A 16,309-nucleotide genomic window follows, 5' to 3' on the forward strand; every position below is an offset into this window, starting at 1 on the left:
ATTAAATTCAACCATTTATTTTTCTTCTGTTTTTTTTTTTTTTGTTTTTTTGTTTCCAAACAAAATTCCTTCACGTCTTTGGTTGATTTTGTTATATTGTTCATAATTAAAAATAATTAAATAAAAATACAATTAAAAAAATATAAATTAGAAACAGGATTTAATTTTTTAAAATATAAAAGAAAAAAGACTAAACAAATAATTAATTTTTAATTTTTTTAAGAGATCGAGTTTCATTATATCCGCAGGCGCTGAAGATAAGGCCCACGTCAGCACACAGCTCACGCGCATCATCACGTCTTCCCTAATCCAAAGGGCGTGTCACACACGCGCACTGATTACTTGGTGTGGGGCCTACCTCATCCCTAAAACTCTCTTCTTTTGCCTTTTAATATTCTCCCGCGGTTGCTTCAAAGGGACCTCATTAATTTTCTCTCTTAAAATTTTCTCGCATTCCAAACAAAAGAAAGAAAACCAGAGAAAAGAAGATAAAAGAAGCTGCAGATTGTACTAATCCTTTTCATCGTATCAGAAGGAGCAGTAGCTCTGTTTCCTCACTTTATCTCTCTCTCTTTCTGGAATCTGTCGAAGAATTCCCGAGAGAGAAACAAACAAGGCTTTTTCTATTATAACTCTCCACTTGTAACCTTGCGGTTAGATTCTCTCCAATCAAACGGCGGCTTTAGATAAAAGTCCCCGAGTTTATCCATTTGCCTTGGTTTTAGCAATTCAATCTTTAACCGAAAACAGATATAAATAAACCCTGTATAATTTCCTCAAATTTTCTCGGATTAGGTTTGGATATTTTCGCTTGCTCATTTTCTGCCAGACAAGAGAATGATGAGACGACAACAGCACCAGCAGCAGCAGCAACAAGATCATCAATCTAGGGTTTTCTATGAGCTGTCGGCTCTTGTCCTTAATCTCCTCAGATCGCCTCCGTCTTCGATTTCGTTAACGGATCATCCTCCGGCTGTTCCGCCGCAGGGGAGGAGACCACCATCGATGTCCTCGTCGTTTTCACAGATCTCGCCGGCGGGGTTTGCCTCGCTGCTACTTGGGGTATCGCTGGCTCTTATGCTGTGCGGATCGGTAACTTTCTTCATAGGTTTCATGTTGATGCCATGGGTTCTTGGTCTTATCATGGTCTTCTATGTCGTGGGGATTATATCGGCTGTTTCAATGGTGGGTCGGTCCATTCTTTGTTATGTCACGGCGCCACCATCTTTGCCACGAAAAGAAATTCCGGGTAAGGGATTCTTGCTTTAATCTCTTTAATTAGCTTTGGAAAAAAAGATGCTCTGTTTTTCTGCGGGCTTATGTTGTATGTTGTTATTGATTGCATGCTCTTTTGTTTTCTTTTTCTGGGAAGAGTCGTTTTGGGTAGATTGTAATTCTGCTTGTCTTGAAACGGTAGTCTCGTCATGTTTCTTCTTAGTTTCGGGCTTAAGATTTTCTTTTGGCGGTGATTAATCTTCAAATCAATTAATTTGCTCATTTATGTCTTTCTGATTGTGCCAGAGGTTGATTGGTTGAGAAACTACTGACTTTGAATGCCAAAACTGATGGTATATTGTCCATAAGATTTGTCGAGAATGAAAGCATCCCTACTAATCTTGAAAATATTCAGGGAAGGGCTTTCCCCACCTTTTGCACCAACAAACAGCAGGCAGCTGTAAGAGGATGTTTTGTTGTTACTTTTTATTGGGACGGGATGGTTGGATCCCCGTTTAGCTTAGCTTGTATCATTTATGTTTGTACGTTACGCTTTTATTTCAAAAAAACATGTTTGCACGTTACACGTTGATCTTTGCATTTACTATGTTCTTAAAAACTGCCAGATTATTATTTTGGTAGGTTTCAATTGAGATTAACCATGTGGGTCGTTAAGTGGCATGTGACATTAATTTGCACACTTCTTGGAGCTGAAATTGACTTAAGCTGTGCTTGAGCTGGGTAAGCTTAAAGCATTAATTCTCTTCGTAAGAGATCCAAGAAAGTCCAGGGTTGCTGTTGTCAGTCTATCGTGCTTCACAAGTGTTTTATATCCAGCTTTTATATGCTTTTCACTTTTAGTAGGCTTCTCCAGACGTAATAACATTAGTTTCATTAATTTTCATGGCATGGCATGAACTTGGTAGGAAGTTTTGCATCTCCTGTATGCTAAAGTTGGTGTTTGGGTGCTGTGCATGTAGATTTCCTTGTTTTGTTGACACCTTTTTTTTATGAAGGATGACTGATTAAGCTCCTTGTTTTCTGGCAATATTTCCTTGTAGCATGGAAGCTCTTGTGAAAGGAAGAGGTGGTTCAGGAGGATGACTGAATTCTGAATAGGAGAAAGGCCAGCTCTGGTGCTGCCTCAAACAATGCAGAGAAAATTATAGCTACTGAGGTTCTGCTGCAAGTATTTGATGCAGGAAATGTGGATAAATCTTTTTTTTGGTTGAGATGATACTGAAATATGTGGATATGGATTTCTTTACTTTTTAATTAGAAATAGCGAATTGTTTCAGTACCATAGTCTGTAATGATTTCCCACTGATGAGGAGAAATGGGAGGTTTATTCCGGTGTCATTCTTATATTCAATATTTGACAAATTTATATTGGTGAGTTCATCTCTTGAGAGTTCTGTTGTTGTAACATTAGATATCACAGCATATTTAATTTTCTGAATTAGAGTAAAAGAGAAGGTTTTCCTGCTTCAAACTAAGATGTGTTTTAGGTGGTTTTGGATGATCTGAGAAACTTTTTCCCATTTGAATGTTTAGGTTGATTGAAATTTCTGGCTTATCTTTTTTGTTGGGTGAATATAAATAACTTCTGAATTAGAGTTAACAGCTCGTGAGATGCGATTAGCTGTTGTCTTCTGGTGCACTTTTCTTTGCTCTTTTTTCTTGATTTTTCTTTTGGTGGGGTCACACAGTCTTTTAGCCCATAGCTTGAGATCATTTGAGGATCACGTGGGCTGTACCGATCCCTTGATGCAGTTTTGTTGATTTGTAGATATAGAGACATGTTGATATTAGTCAATGTAGGGTAGGTTTAAGATAATTATTGAAGTTTGGTTGTATGGGGGAGAATGGGACAGTGTCCTGAATGAAGGGTGGCATGTCATCTCAGAAGCAGTTGTGAGTTACTGAGTGACTCTTTGTTTTTTATTTTAATTGGAAGTATAAGTTTGACCAGACATTTTGTAAAATGGAAACTTGGAAATAGTTGCTTTCTAGTTGTAACTTGTGCAGGTTATCAATAGTTTCAATGAATTGTTTATTGACCTCGGCTTTATTATTTTATTGATCTACTATAATAAATGTAATACCCATCAAGCCCAATGTCTTCTTCGGCCCAATAAATAAAAAGGAGACCCCGCCCAAGTCCAAACTGCAGGCCTTGCACGAACAGCCTCCCTTTCCTTCTTCTCATCTGTAACACAACAAGGGTTTTGAGGGTGATGTTAGTAGAAAAAAAAAGGGGAGGAAGTTTGACTGAGGAGGAAAAGAGATTAAGCGATTCTCGAAAGGCTAAGGTGATTGAGAGAATCGTTGCTGTGTTGAGATCGATAGAGGCAAGAGGTAATATAAATTCGAGTTTTAAACACTGAAAATGGGATTTTGTAATTAAATCTTACAATGTGATTGATGTTTGGTGTAATGAACCCTAGAAGAGAGAGAGGACTAACAGAGAGGATAGGGAGCTGTGAAATCAGAGGAGTGTCGGTGAGGAAGGAAATCGAGAGGAGTAGGTGAAATGGTGAGGAACTCGAACGGGAGGGATGATGCAGAAATGAGACCGTGTATATAGATATAGATCGGTATATGTATAGGTACTGGAATATCACCAGAGGGAAAAATCAATTCGAAAATGAAGAGATTAGACAAGGAGTGTTTGACAGTCATTAAAGAGAGAGAAAACTCGAGATTTTGAAGTTTAGGTTGGGGAGGGAGTATGGAACGGAGACTGTGGTGGTTTTAGTGTCTTGAGAGTGACGGTTAGGAGGGATGAGAGAGAGAGAGATACATGGGAGGGTAAGAGGAAAACAGGAAGTTGGGATGGACGTCCATACAGTATGAAAGGAGGGGAGAGAGTGGCAATAACGATGTGTGTGTGTGTTTGTGTATGATACATGACAGGAATAATAAAAATGTGAAAACTGTATGTACTCCGTTTGCACGCGTATGTAGGTGATGAATTACTCTGCGTGCTGATTGAGTATGTATGCCTATATGAAATATTCTGCATGTTTGTTGTCGAATATGCATGCTTATATGATGATTGATTGTGATTGTGAAAATTGTATAAATGTAGTCATGGTATTTTCCTAGAGTGGGAATGTCGATATTGGCTGTTGATAGTTGTTGGTAATGGAACATGGGAGAACTGCCGATATTGGTGATGACTGAGGCTCACCTGGAGGGTAACAGTACGAGTCTGTGGCAAGCTTGGGGTGGATTACTGGCCATAGTAAGTTGGATCGTCGATATTGGTGATGACTGGGGGTTATCGGGAGGGTAACGGCGTGGGTGTGTGGTCGGTTTATGGTCGAATGTGGGCGGAAATGGGAATAAGTTAGGTCGCTGATATTGGTGATGGATGGGGATTACCTGAATGGATAACAGTGTGAGTGGGTGGCCGATTAAGGGTCAAGTAGTGGCAGAAATGGAGGTGAATTGGGTTACCGATATTGGCGATGGCTGAGGGGTTTATCTGGAGAGTAATAGTGTGGGTGTGTGGCCGATTTATGATCAAGTTGACAGGTGCTTTGGGTACTGTTGTATGGTCTATAGAGGTGACCTCACGTGGTAAGAGTCGGTAAGAGTTGACGGTCTTTTTTTGAGGAGAGTTGTAATTATAGTGGTGGTAAGCGAGAAAGAGGGGAAGATTGTGGGTAAGCGAGAAAGAGGGGAAGATTGTGGGTAAGGGGAGACGAAGAGGCTAATAGAAGTAAGAATATAGGAAGTGGGACACTAATGTAGGCATTTAATTGGGTTTTCATGTTATGTTTATGATTTGAATTTGTGTATACTCATTACTTAACATTTACAGATAATGTAGTACAGGAAACTGGACCAGAGTTGCACTCTTCTGAGCTTAGCGTGCAGAGGAGACTGGATGGGAAGCGTGGATAGTGCACCGAAATACTTGTATAGTTAGTGGAAAGTAGACTATTTTAAAATAAAAACAGTGTAATTGTAATCTACAGTATTAATATATGTATGATGGAGAAACTTTAGACATTGAATGATTAAATTTAAATATTTATTATGTACCGGATTACATAGTGTTGAGAGAATTTGGTTATGAAATAAAATGTCATACTAGATATGCAGCCAGGGTCGTCGTACCGCCTCTAAAATTAAGATCGGGGCATTACAATAAAATTATAATATTAATTTATTGTAATATTTTATATTATTATGAATAATTTAAAAAATAACAGTAATTTACAATTAATATTTATATTGGATAGACAAATAAAATAACTATATTAAAATAATTTAAAATATTTAGAATATTATGTAAATGCTAATTTATGATTTAACTTTTTAAAAATTTACTATTTATTTCATATTATAACTAACGAAATATGATATTAAATTTTATATATTAATAATATTTAATAATATTTTTTATAGTAAATTTTATACGATATTTGTTATTATACTACTTTTATTATAAAATTATTTTTAATGAAAATTATTTTAAAATATTTTTATTAAAAATATTTTAAAAATAATTTTCGATAAAATCAAATTTGAAAATATTCTAAATAATTTTTGTTAAAAAAATTTAAAAGATGCTTTAAAAATAATTTTAAATGAAAGTAGTTTTAATTGACGTCAGTTTACTGTAAAAAAATGCTTATAATATAAAATTTGATATTATATATAATTAATTATTTTACAAGATTGGTAATAAATAATAAAAAAAAAATTGCAGATAACAAAATTATTCTTATAATTATTTGAAATTTTGTAGTAATTTAAATTTTTTCAAAATATTTATTTTATTTTAATTATTTTTAATTAACATTAGTTTTAAATTATTATTATTTAATTTTAAAAATGAAAATTGTAACACCCAAAAAAAAAATTCTTTTATTATTTTATTTGGAATTTTGTTTATTTTATTTTATTTTAATAATTAATTTATAAGATTTTAATTTAATTTAATTTAATTTAATAGAAATAATAATAATAATAATAATAAAATTGGGTAAAATATTTTTAGGATTTAATTGAAATCGATTTTAGAAAAAAATAGTGAAAATTTAGATTATGTGGGTGTTTTTGAAAAGAAAATCGAAAACCGTAGGTCAAAACGCAATTTAGAAAAATATCGCCACGTCAGCAGCCGGTCAACAGCCCCGGCCAACCAGGACACGCCGCGTGGCAGGGACACTGACGCAGGACGGAGACACATGGGCGATCCGCGTGCGCGCGATCGGACGGCCTAGATCCGTTCCCGCGCGCACGGACGGCCCAGATCAAAAGCGCGCATGGACGACCCAGATCTCACGCATGTGGACGGCCCAGATTTGATCACGCACGGATGGCCCAGATCGCATCACGATGGACGACTCAGATTTATTTCTAATTTAATCGCGATCGGACGGCCCAGATTAAATCATGATGGACGGCTCATATTAAAAGGAGAAGGTTATAAATAATCGCATCCACACCCAACCCCAAACTCTAACCGCCAGAACCCTCGCCGGAGAAGACGGCCCAGTCACCGGAGGAATCGGCCGCCGCCACCCGCCGCCACACCGGAGGATTTTTTGGCTGCCAAACGAGGTAAAATTTCTCTTCTTGGCTCATTTTTCGATGCTGAACCTCCCTGTGGCCAAATCAAAGCCAAACCAACAGCCGATTGGCCGAAAAATACCGCTGAAGTCCAGCGGTGCCACCGCGGGTTTTCTCAATTTTTGCCTCCGATGAGGCCCTTCCCGGTTCCCGTTCGATGTAATTTTTATACCACTATGACCACCGTCCTTTTCTCTACAGGTTGAACGGAGCAAAACACCAAATCGCAACTCGTGCCGGAGGAGTCGTCGTACTCGAGAGCTTCGCCACAGGTAAGTCTCAGTTTTCTGGAATTTTTTGGCCCACCGAGGGCCCTAGGGGTGTTTTATCACAGGAAACAATGCAAGTTTGGGCGAATTCGACCGAAAACGGCCAACCCGAGGCGGATCGCCGCCGCCGTGCCAGAATCCCGAAATTGGCCGAAAGGGCCCTGGGTCTGATTTGAAATTTTTTAGGGACATGTGCAGGTACCAGAAGTGTGTTTCAGTTTCTGGAAAAAAAATTTAGAGAATCTAGGGACTGCCCGTAGGGGTAGTGAGAACCTAATTTCAGACTCCAAAATAAGTAAGGATCTCTCACCCTATTTTCTATCACGGCATTAAAGCTTAATAAATGATAAAACGGTATTTTATGAATTAATAGATATGTATAATTAATGAAGATTGCTAATGGGGCCCGAACCTGATGTATTTGTCGGTCTGTTCTTGCTTGATTTATTTTACAGTTTTAAATGCATTATGGTATTTGATCTATTTATTTTATGGTTTTGAATCCATAAATCACGGTTTTATTTATTATAGTTTGAATTATTGTGAACCCGATGTTGTGTTGCCTTGTTTGGTGTCTATTACTGGTTTACGTGTTTATGTTTGATTGGATAAGTGAAATTAAGAAAAATGAAAAAATGTGTAACAGCCCCGGAAATTCATAATGAAATGTATATCAAAAATATCAAATGCGAAAGCGAAGTCAAAATTTGAATAACATCCCTTACACTAAAACCAAAAACGTGCTCACAAAATATAAAAGATCAAACTACCTAAAGGAGAAACTTGAAAGTAAAAGCTACGAATATGACTATGGAGTCTTTAGGCATCCCCTTCGTCGTCCTCATGCGGAACCGGCTCGGGAACGATGTCCTCTTGATCTGAAATGATTAAATAAGGAATGAGCTACACTAGCCCAGTAAAGACATCACAATATCTCACCGTCACGGAGGTAAAGGTGGGTAGAAAACACAAAAAGACCAATGGAGCATAATTTACAACAAATCCTTTTATTCATAATAAAACATTTACCATTCACTTACCTCGGTGAAATTCATAAAACAATATACGAAAGCAATAACATCATCATCATCATGAAACCATATGTATAAACTGTATAACATAATACCTATCAAGCTTTTCGTAATTCAATCGTTACACAACATATTTTCCTCATTTACCAGCCCACTAGTATCCATGGGGATCCATAGGGGTCCCGCTACCCGTTAACCCTTAACACTTGAAATCATATTCTAGGGCCGTCCCCATACCCCGTCCGGTATGGGCGCCAAACCATAGACCTCATTACCCCGTCCGGTATGAGGGTGAAACGGGCCGTCCCGATACCCCGTCCGGTATGGGCGCCAAAACACATAAGATCTCCATACCCCGTCCGGTATGGGAGACCACAATCCCGGTAGGGTTCCCTACGGACCCGGTCCGTCCACCATCTCTCATGATATCTAGTCAGGCTGAACACATTATACAATTTCCATTTACATAATCTTTCATTCTCATTTTTCCTCAATCAGCATTATCAATCACATACAAACAAGCAAAACGATAATTTATGCCAAACAGACAACATACAACATCAATATCCCGGTCATTCAATTCATAATCAATAAAACAGTAAAATATGCACACGAAACTATAAAATGAAAACATGAACCTCATGCTGCATTTAAAATTGTAAAACAGGCCAAATAACAGTTAACCGACAAACACACTAGACTCGGGCTCCATTAGCAACCTTAAGCAATTTCACACATTCGTTGATTCATGAAATACCGTTTTATCATTTATTGAACTTTAAAACCGTGATAGGAAATAGGGTGAGGGGTCCTTACACGTTTCGGGGTCCGAACAAGGCTTCACAGTGCGCCTACAGGCTGTCCCCAATTTTTTCTGAATTTTTTCCGGGGAACTAAAACGCAGTACTGGTACCTGCACGTGTTCCAAAAAATCCCAAATTAGGCCCAGGGCCCCTTTCGGCCAATATCGCAACTCCGGCATGGCGGCTCCGCCGTGCTCCGGCGACGGCGCCGCCGCTTGCGGCGGCGGTTCGCCTCGGGTTGGCCGTTTTCGGCCGAATTTGGCCACACTCGCATTGGTTCCTGTAATAAAACAACCCTACGGCCCTCGGGGGGCCGAAAATTTACAGAAAACCGAAGCTTACCGGCGGCGGTGCTCTCGGGTGCGGTGGCTCTCCTGTGAAGTTCGTGTTTTGGTGATTCGGCTCCGATCAACCTGTAGAGAAAAGAATGGTGATCACGGTGATATAAAAATTGCATTAAACGGAGGCCGGGAAGGGCCTCATCGGAGGCAAAAATTGAGAAGGGGCGCGGCGGCGCCGCTGGCTTTCGGCCGTGTTTTTCGGCCGTTTGGCCGAGATTTTGGCTCCGATTTGGCCACTAGGGAAATCAGCGTGGAAAAACGAGTCGGGGGTATGAAATTTACCTCGATCGGCGGTCAAAAATCCCTCCGGTGCGGCGGCGGGTGGCGGCGGCCGGCTTCTGGTTCGTCTTCTCCGGCGAGGGCAGGCGGCTAGGGTTTGGGGTCTGGTGTGGGGGTCTTATTTATACTCTTTTGCCTTTTGATCTCAGCCGTCCATTTTGATTCAATCTGGGCCGTCCGTGCGATTAAATCTGGGCCGTCCGTGCGCGCGATTGATTTGGGCCATCCGATCGCGTGCACGCGGATCGCCAACGTGGTCCATCCCCGGTCGACGTGGTTTTGCCACGTGGCAGGTCCTGGTTGGCCAGGATTGCTGACTGGGTCTGCTGACGTGGCACGCGTGGTTTTTTTTTTTTTTTTTTTTCAATTTCCCCGGGCGCTACAAAATGTATGTGAATTGATAAATGGATAATGTCAACAGCCTGACTAGATATCCTGGGAGATGGTGGACGGACTGGGTCCATAGGGAACCCTACCGGAAACGTGGTCTCTCATATCGGACATGGTATGGAGACTTTGTGTTTTGGTGCCCATACCAAATGAGGTATAGGGACGACCCGTTTCACCCTCAAACCGGACGGGGTATTGAGGTTTATGGTTTTGGCACCCATACCGGACAGGCTATAGGGACGGCTCTGGAATTAAGTTATTAATGTGAATGGTTCACGTGTAGCGGGGACCCCCTATGGATCCCCATGGATACTAGTAGGCTGATAAAAGAGGGAATTTGTTGTCTGATGATTGAAATACAAATGTATGATATGTGTTATGTTACAGAGTGTGCATGATCTTATGATGTTTATGATGTTATTATTTCTCATAAGTTGTTTTCATGAATCTCACTGAGGTAAGTGGACAGTAAAATTTTTTATTATTGATAAATGAGTTTATTATAAATTATGCTCCATTGGTCATTTTTGTTTTTTACCAACCTTTACTTCTGTGACAGTGAGATAGTGTGATGTCTTTACTGAGCTAGTGTAGCTCATTCCTTACTTAACCATTTCAGATCAGGAAGACTTGGTTCCCGAACCCGTTCTGCAGGAAGACAGTGAGTAGAAGCCAAAGAATTTATTAGTTTCCTTATAGCATTCATTCATAATATTTTCTTTAAGTTAGTTTATTCTTTCTTACGTTTAATTCATTTTGGTTATTGTGTAAGGGATGTTAATCATAATCTATTTTATTTCGCTTCCGCACTTAGAATAAATATATACATTTTCTTTTAATTTTCGGAGCCGTTATAAAAATTATTTGAGTAATTGGTAATAGATATAACACTATTAATAATAAATTATTTTATATTTTCAATTAGTAAAATTAGTAAAAGATAAAATAAAAGGCAAACTTATTAAAAAATATTATTTACCTCTTTGAACATAACTAGTAATTTAGAAGCAAATATTTTTATTTTAAAATTTTATTTTTATCAAAAGCTTAAGATAAATTATAACTTTTTTACAAAAAATTTTTATTTTTAACCAGACTTTTTCTTTTAGTCATTACCAAAATCATGGCTTTATGTTTATGTTCTTCAAGAAAATCTATGCCAAACACTTAGAATCATAATTACTTTTAGTTAAAAAGTTACTTTATATTAGGTAAATAATATTTTTAAGAGTAGGGTATATAAAAGCTTTAATGTTTGAATACAGTTGTTGTTGTTGTTATTATTATTATTATTTATTTTTTATAAATTAAAATATTATATTTAATTGTTTACTGTGAAATGGCAAAAAATTACTGTAATGGTATCAGAGAATGATTAATTTCTGTTTACTTGCTTGTAGAATGACTCCCAATATTGGCCATTCATCAATGGGCAATTTAACAGTGGCCATTTACATTTTTAATTTTCATTTTATCATTATCTCATTTTTTTTTTAGGGGAAAAAAAAGAGGACAAAATAGAAATACCATTTTACCCATAGTAGTAGTCCTAGACCCTAATAAGTTTATCAGCTCTTTGTCAATGATACATGTGGAAAGTTGCCTCACACCAACCCTTAGATAAATATATATAGATATATATTTGTTTTCTGAGCAATATTCTTTATTTTTCTTTTTATGTATTTCTTTTCCTTCGCTCATGTTTCTGGATGACCACTTGTAATTTTTAAAAAGATTTATATTTGTAAATTAGAATTTTTTTTAAGATTTCATTTTAATCAAAACTGAGATTTCTCAACATAACCGAGAGAATACTTCTATTGAAATTTTAGTATGTCTTCCTAATCGTTATGATCACTGTAATCACTATTTATCTTAATAATTGACTTATATGGATGCATGTGGTGAGCAATTAATTCACAACGACATTATTATTCCTAACAAGTTGATGGTATGTAGCAGTTTATTCTTAAAGGGAGTCACTTTTACATTATTTTTTATTAGTTGGTAATTTTCAGAAAAATTACTCAAAATATGAAAAGTCCATAGCAAATTACTTAATAGATGAATAACTCATGAAAACATGTCCCATTTTGAGAAGGTCCGTCCAATGAGTTGAAGGCTCAACAAAATAGAGTCATTTTCAAGGGGTCATTCAATAGACAGGAAAAATCTTCTCAAGCAAAATTATTTATAAAAGTGTTCCAGAAGGTGAAAGATATAAAATAAATTCCATATAGAGGAAGTTATCAAATGAGTATAAGTTTTTCAAAAAAGATCTGTTTAAGAGGAGGTTTAAAGCTAGTTTTCTTTTTCAAGTTACTCAATAAGTAAAAATTTTCAAGGTTATCACCCAATAAGTGAAAAATACAAAAAGTATGATTATTTTGAAAAATACAACCCAAAAAATAAAGATAAAATATTTTTCAAGGAAAATTAGCCAATTAAATAAGTTATTTCAAAAGATATCACTCAAGTGAATTGGAGATTTAAAGTAGATTATTTTAAAAGAGGTTACCTATAAGCTGAAGGTTCAAAATAGATTTATTTTCAATGAGATAACTTACTAGGTGGATGACAAATCTTGTTTAATTTTTAATGAAGGGTTTGGATTCTAAGGGTAGGTCATTTTCAACAAATGAATTTAGTCTTGAAAGGTGAAAAGAACATTTTTTCCGATCTAAAGACACTTTACGTTCTCATTCGATACTATTTTTATGCTCTTCACTTTTGGCTTCATGTTTGTAGATATGGTGTCATAAATGCCTCGTCGATGTTTCAAATTATAATGTTTCTCTCTCTCTCTCTCTCTCCATCTCTCTATTTTTTCTTGTTTTTTTTCATTTCATGATTTTTCTTATTCTTTCTCTTTTTTTTGCTCACTATTTCTCTTTGTATCTTTTTAGTTCTTTATTTTTTATTATTTGCACTCATTGTTTCCACTTCATGCGTTCTAAAAGTTTTTCTAAATACAAGCCACATGAACTTCATGTCTAACAAATGATGTTCAAAATCTCTTTCAAGTGAAAGATTTTTTCCCTTGGTTGACATAATATTTCGTTTATGGTATTCAAACAAAATTACTTAGAGATTGAAGGCAAGTCTAGACAAAAGATTAAAAAAATAGTGAATTTTCATTAATAAAAAATATTCATGAAATGCATAATTAAAAAACAAATGATTTATCCTATATTTTGTCTCTTTATGGATAGGTCAAGCATAGGACCGTATTTGAGGTTAGTGTCTTAATTCAGACAAAGAAAACAAACATATCCAATCACTAAAGGTCTTATACCAAGGGTAAGCTTAAGTCAATAAAAACACCTTCAATTTGCATTCTAAGGGTCATAGAGGTCTTTTGAATGCCTTGGTTGGTAAGAACCAAAAGTGCTCTTTGTTAAGTGATAATGCCCCTTGGTCATTATTTGGACTTAATAATTTTATTTAGGTAATTTTGTTGAGAAAAATAAATATTATTTTTTGATAAATGATAGTTCTTAATTTTTTTTGACAATTATTTATGAGCTTTTGAAGTATTTGATTTAGCCAATGGTTAAATAAGGAACAAAAAACATTAAGATTAAGGTCAATCAAAAATTAATGCTCAAGAAAATAAAGTTTTAAAAAATAATATTTTTATGATTTTCAATCAAGTTTTCAAAATTGAGCTTTTACATGAAAAATATTATGAAAACTAAATTTGTGGATAAAATATATTGAAGGATGAAACTGGTTTTGGAAGTAACAAATGGGATGTGATGGTTTTTTTATCGCACAAACTGTCTTCTATTTATGTAGTAAGAGATGTTATATGATGATCCTTTCATCACACAAAATGTTTTACTTAAGGTAGTAAAAATCAAAAGTAGTTGTGGAATGTGACAAAAATTTCATCATATTAATACGAAAGACAATTTTTAAAAAATGCAATTTCGATATTAAAAATCATAAAACACTTTTATCAATGTGAGTAACAACTACTTCTCAGCTCCATTATAAACGTTACTTATTTACCACATTTATTACAACTTCCAGAAAGAAATTTTGAATATTGAGATAAAAACTTTCATCTTTATCTCTTGAGCCCTACTTTTTGATATTCCTAGCTCTACATCTTATTCATCTAATCTTTGAAAAAGAAAATCTTGCACTTCAACTAGTTCATCCACTCTTCAAAATATAAAAAAACTTGTACTAATCTTGTCTATCTACTCTAAAAAAACTTGTACCTCTTCATCTATATCTTTTAGAGTTGTAATAAAAGGATTGGGGAATCCCTTAAGGGGAAGTTCTGCCTACGTGAAAGAAGAAATCTTGTGAAGGAGAGAAAAACTCTCATGTATGAAAGAGAAGTGTCTTGCAAAAGAGTGTGAGAAGCTCTTCTAAAAGAGTGTGAGAAGCTATTATGAAAAAAGTAAAAGGACCTAATAAAAGAGAAAGAAACTCTTGTAGAATAGGATGAATCTCTTGTAAAAAAAGAGCTAGACACTATAAACTAGCATTTATAAAAAGCTTGTTGAAGCTTAGTGAAATACTTAATGAGGGGACGTAAGCACATGTGGATGCAACTTTATTATTCTTATCATTATTATTATAAATATTTTTGTTGTATCAAGATAAAATTGAAGTATAACAAATATACTTACCATAGTAAGTACACCTTTACTTTAATAACGCCTTTCACATATGAAATTCCTAGTTTTAGCCCTAAGCATACCACACACTAAATATAGTTATTTCTCACCACCAACTTTTATAATTCACTTAGCTTTGAAAAATGAAGCATCATTTGTGCTCGATGCTAGGGGTTTTTTTTGCATCAACCATTGACTTTTTTTGTTTTTCTCTTTTTGATATCGAATGTGTAAAAATACATGTTTATATAATTGTAAATATATTTCCTTTGTTTTTTGTTGTTAATTTTTGATGAAGATCTAATTTATTCAAGAACATTCTGTCAATAAATTGCATGTCTTTTTACGTATTAAAAAATTAAAGTAAAGTTTATGTGACATCCTAAATGCTAATTAAGGCATGAAGGTGTCAGATACAGAAACATATTACAAATGCAATATAAAAATTATATGCAGCGAAACAAATTAATACAAATCTCTTACAAAATATATGAGTTTCAATTACACATATATATAATTGAGACCATAAGTGATAAGAAAATACAAAATATCAAAATACAAAAAGGGTCACTTATATCATTATGCTATTGGACTCATTAAAGTACGAGAATAATCATGCACTCAAGGTTTGCAGATCTACAGGATCTTCATAGATTTCAAGGTGTAGATCAACAGACGGTTCTTCACTATCTTCCTCATCTGAGAGGGGGTATGAAAAGAGTGAGTTTCATATGCTCGGTAAAAAAAAACAATATTTAAATAACATCATAAGATTTAAAAGGTAAATAATTATATCATGAACACTTACCATTAGGTCATGTCAGAGTCCTATCATACCTTATGAAAATAATTTATTTATTAAAAAACATAATGTCATAGTCATCACAATCAAAATCAAACATCAAACTTGACAATAGAGAAAATCAAATAAATAATGAAATACTCAGATTTTCGTGTTATGCTTCGTGAAGTCGTTCCGACTTCCATCTCTGAGGATAGATACAGATTTCTGACTACCCATATGGAATGGTCAGTTCAGATACAGATAACGGCAATTTGCTTAGGTATATTTTTTGCTAGCCAAACCATGGTACGATTATGACTACGACCATACGACCATAGTGGTCCTATCAAATATTCCATAGCCACGACAGTACTTAGCTAAATATGACTCCTAATAGATATTCGCGTGACCGCTCTTATCAGAGGGTACATCCTCATCCACAGATAGCGGTGCTCTCACGTCTTTTTAGACCAGATGGAGGAGAAAAAAACAGATATCGCTCAGAGATAAAAAAATCTAACAAGATACTTGATGTAATATGCATGTCAATATAGATACATACATACTTCAGACCATTCAGACTTCATTCTACTTTTTTTTTTAATTTTTTAGTTTTTAAATAATCTTACCAGTTTCATATTATTTTATTTACATGCAAATCATCAAGTGCCTATAAACATATAACATGCTTGAAATTAAGAACAATCCCCTTTATTAGAACTACTAAACATAAAATGTAACATCCAAACTCGAAAATTTAGCCTGGGATAAATTTTTGAATTAATAAACATATATATAATTATTTCATAGTTTATTTTAATTTTTTAGAAATTTTAAGAAAAATAGAATCATGAATGAAATTGAAAACAATTCTGGAAAAAAAGGGTGAAATTTTGAATAAGAGAGGTGTTTTTAAAAAGAAATTTGAAAACATAGGGTAAAATTACAAAGAGAAAATTTGGTCACATGGGACG

At 35.3% G+C, this 16,309-nt stretch overlaps 1 protein-coding gene across 2 annotated transcripts; it reads left to right on the forward strand.

Annotated features, from left to right (window-relative positions):
* Positions 1–401: 401 nt before the first annotated feature.
* On the forward strand, positions 402–2,616 carry LOC110816009 (uncharacterized). Of its 2 annotated transcripts, XM_022044008.2 has the most exons (3): positions 402–1,249; positions 1,522–1,675; positions 2,277–2,616. In XM_022044008.2, exons 1-2 carry the CDS (start codon positions 838–840, stop codon positions 1,545–1,547), a joined length of 438 nt encoding a protein of 145 aa, XP_021899700.1. In that variant the 5' UTR covers positions 402–837; the 3' UTR covers positions 1,548–1,675; positions 2,277–2,616. The 2 variants fall into 2 exon arrangements, with proteins under 2 accessions (XP_021899700.1, XP_021899702.1); XM_022044010.2 differs by lacking the exon at positions 1,522–1,675 and having other exon boundaries at positions 405–1,249.
* Positions 2,617–16,309: the final 13,693 nt, after the last annotated feature.

Source organism: Carica papaya, chromosome 6, assembly GCF_054855325.1.
Source record: "Carica papaya isolate Zhongbai chromosome 6, ASM5485532v1, whole genome shotgun sequence".
Lineage (NCBI taxonomy): Eukaryota > Viridiplantae > Streptophyta > Magnoliopsida > Brassicales > Caricaceae > Carica > Carica papaya.

Excerpts from the sequence above, each read along its gene's own strand:
- LOC110816009 (XM_022044008.2), top strand. The coding sequence starts at position 838 with ATGATGAGACGACAACAGCACCAGCAGCAGCAGCAACAAGATCATCAA. Across the intron at positions 1,250-1,521 it reads GCCACGAAAAGAAATTCCGG|AGGTTGATTGGTTGAGAAAC; the intron begins GTAAGGGATTCT and ends TGATTGTGCCAG.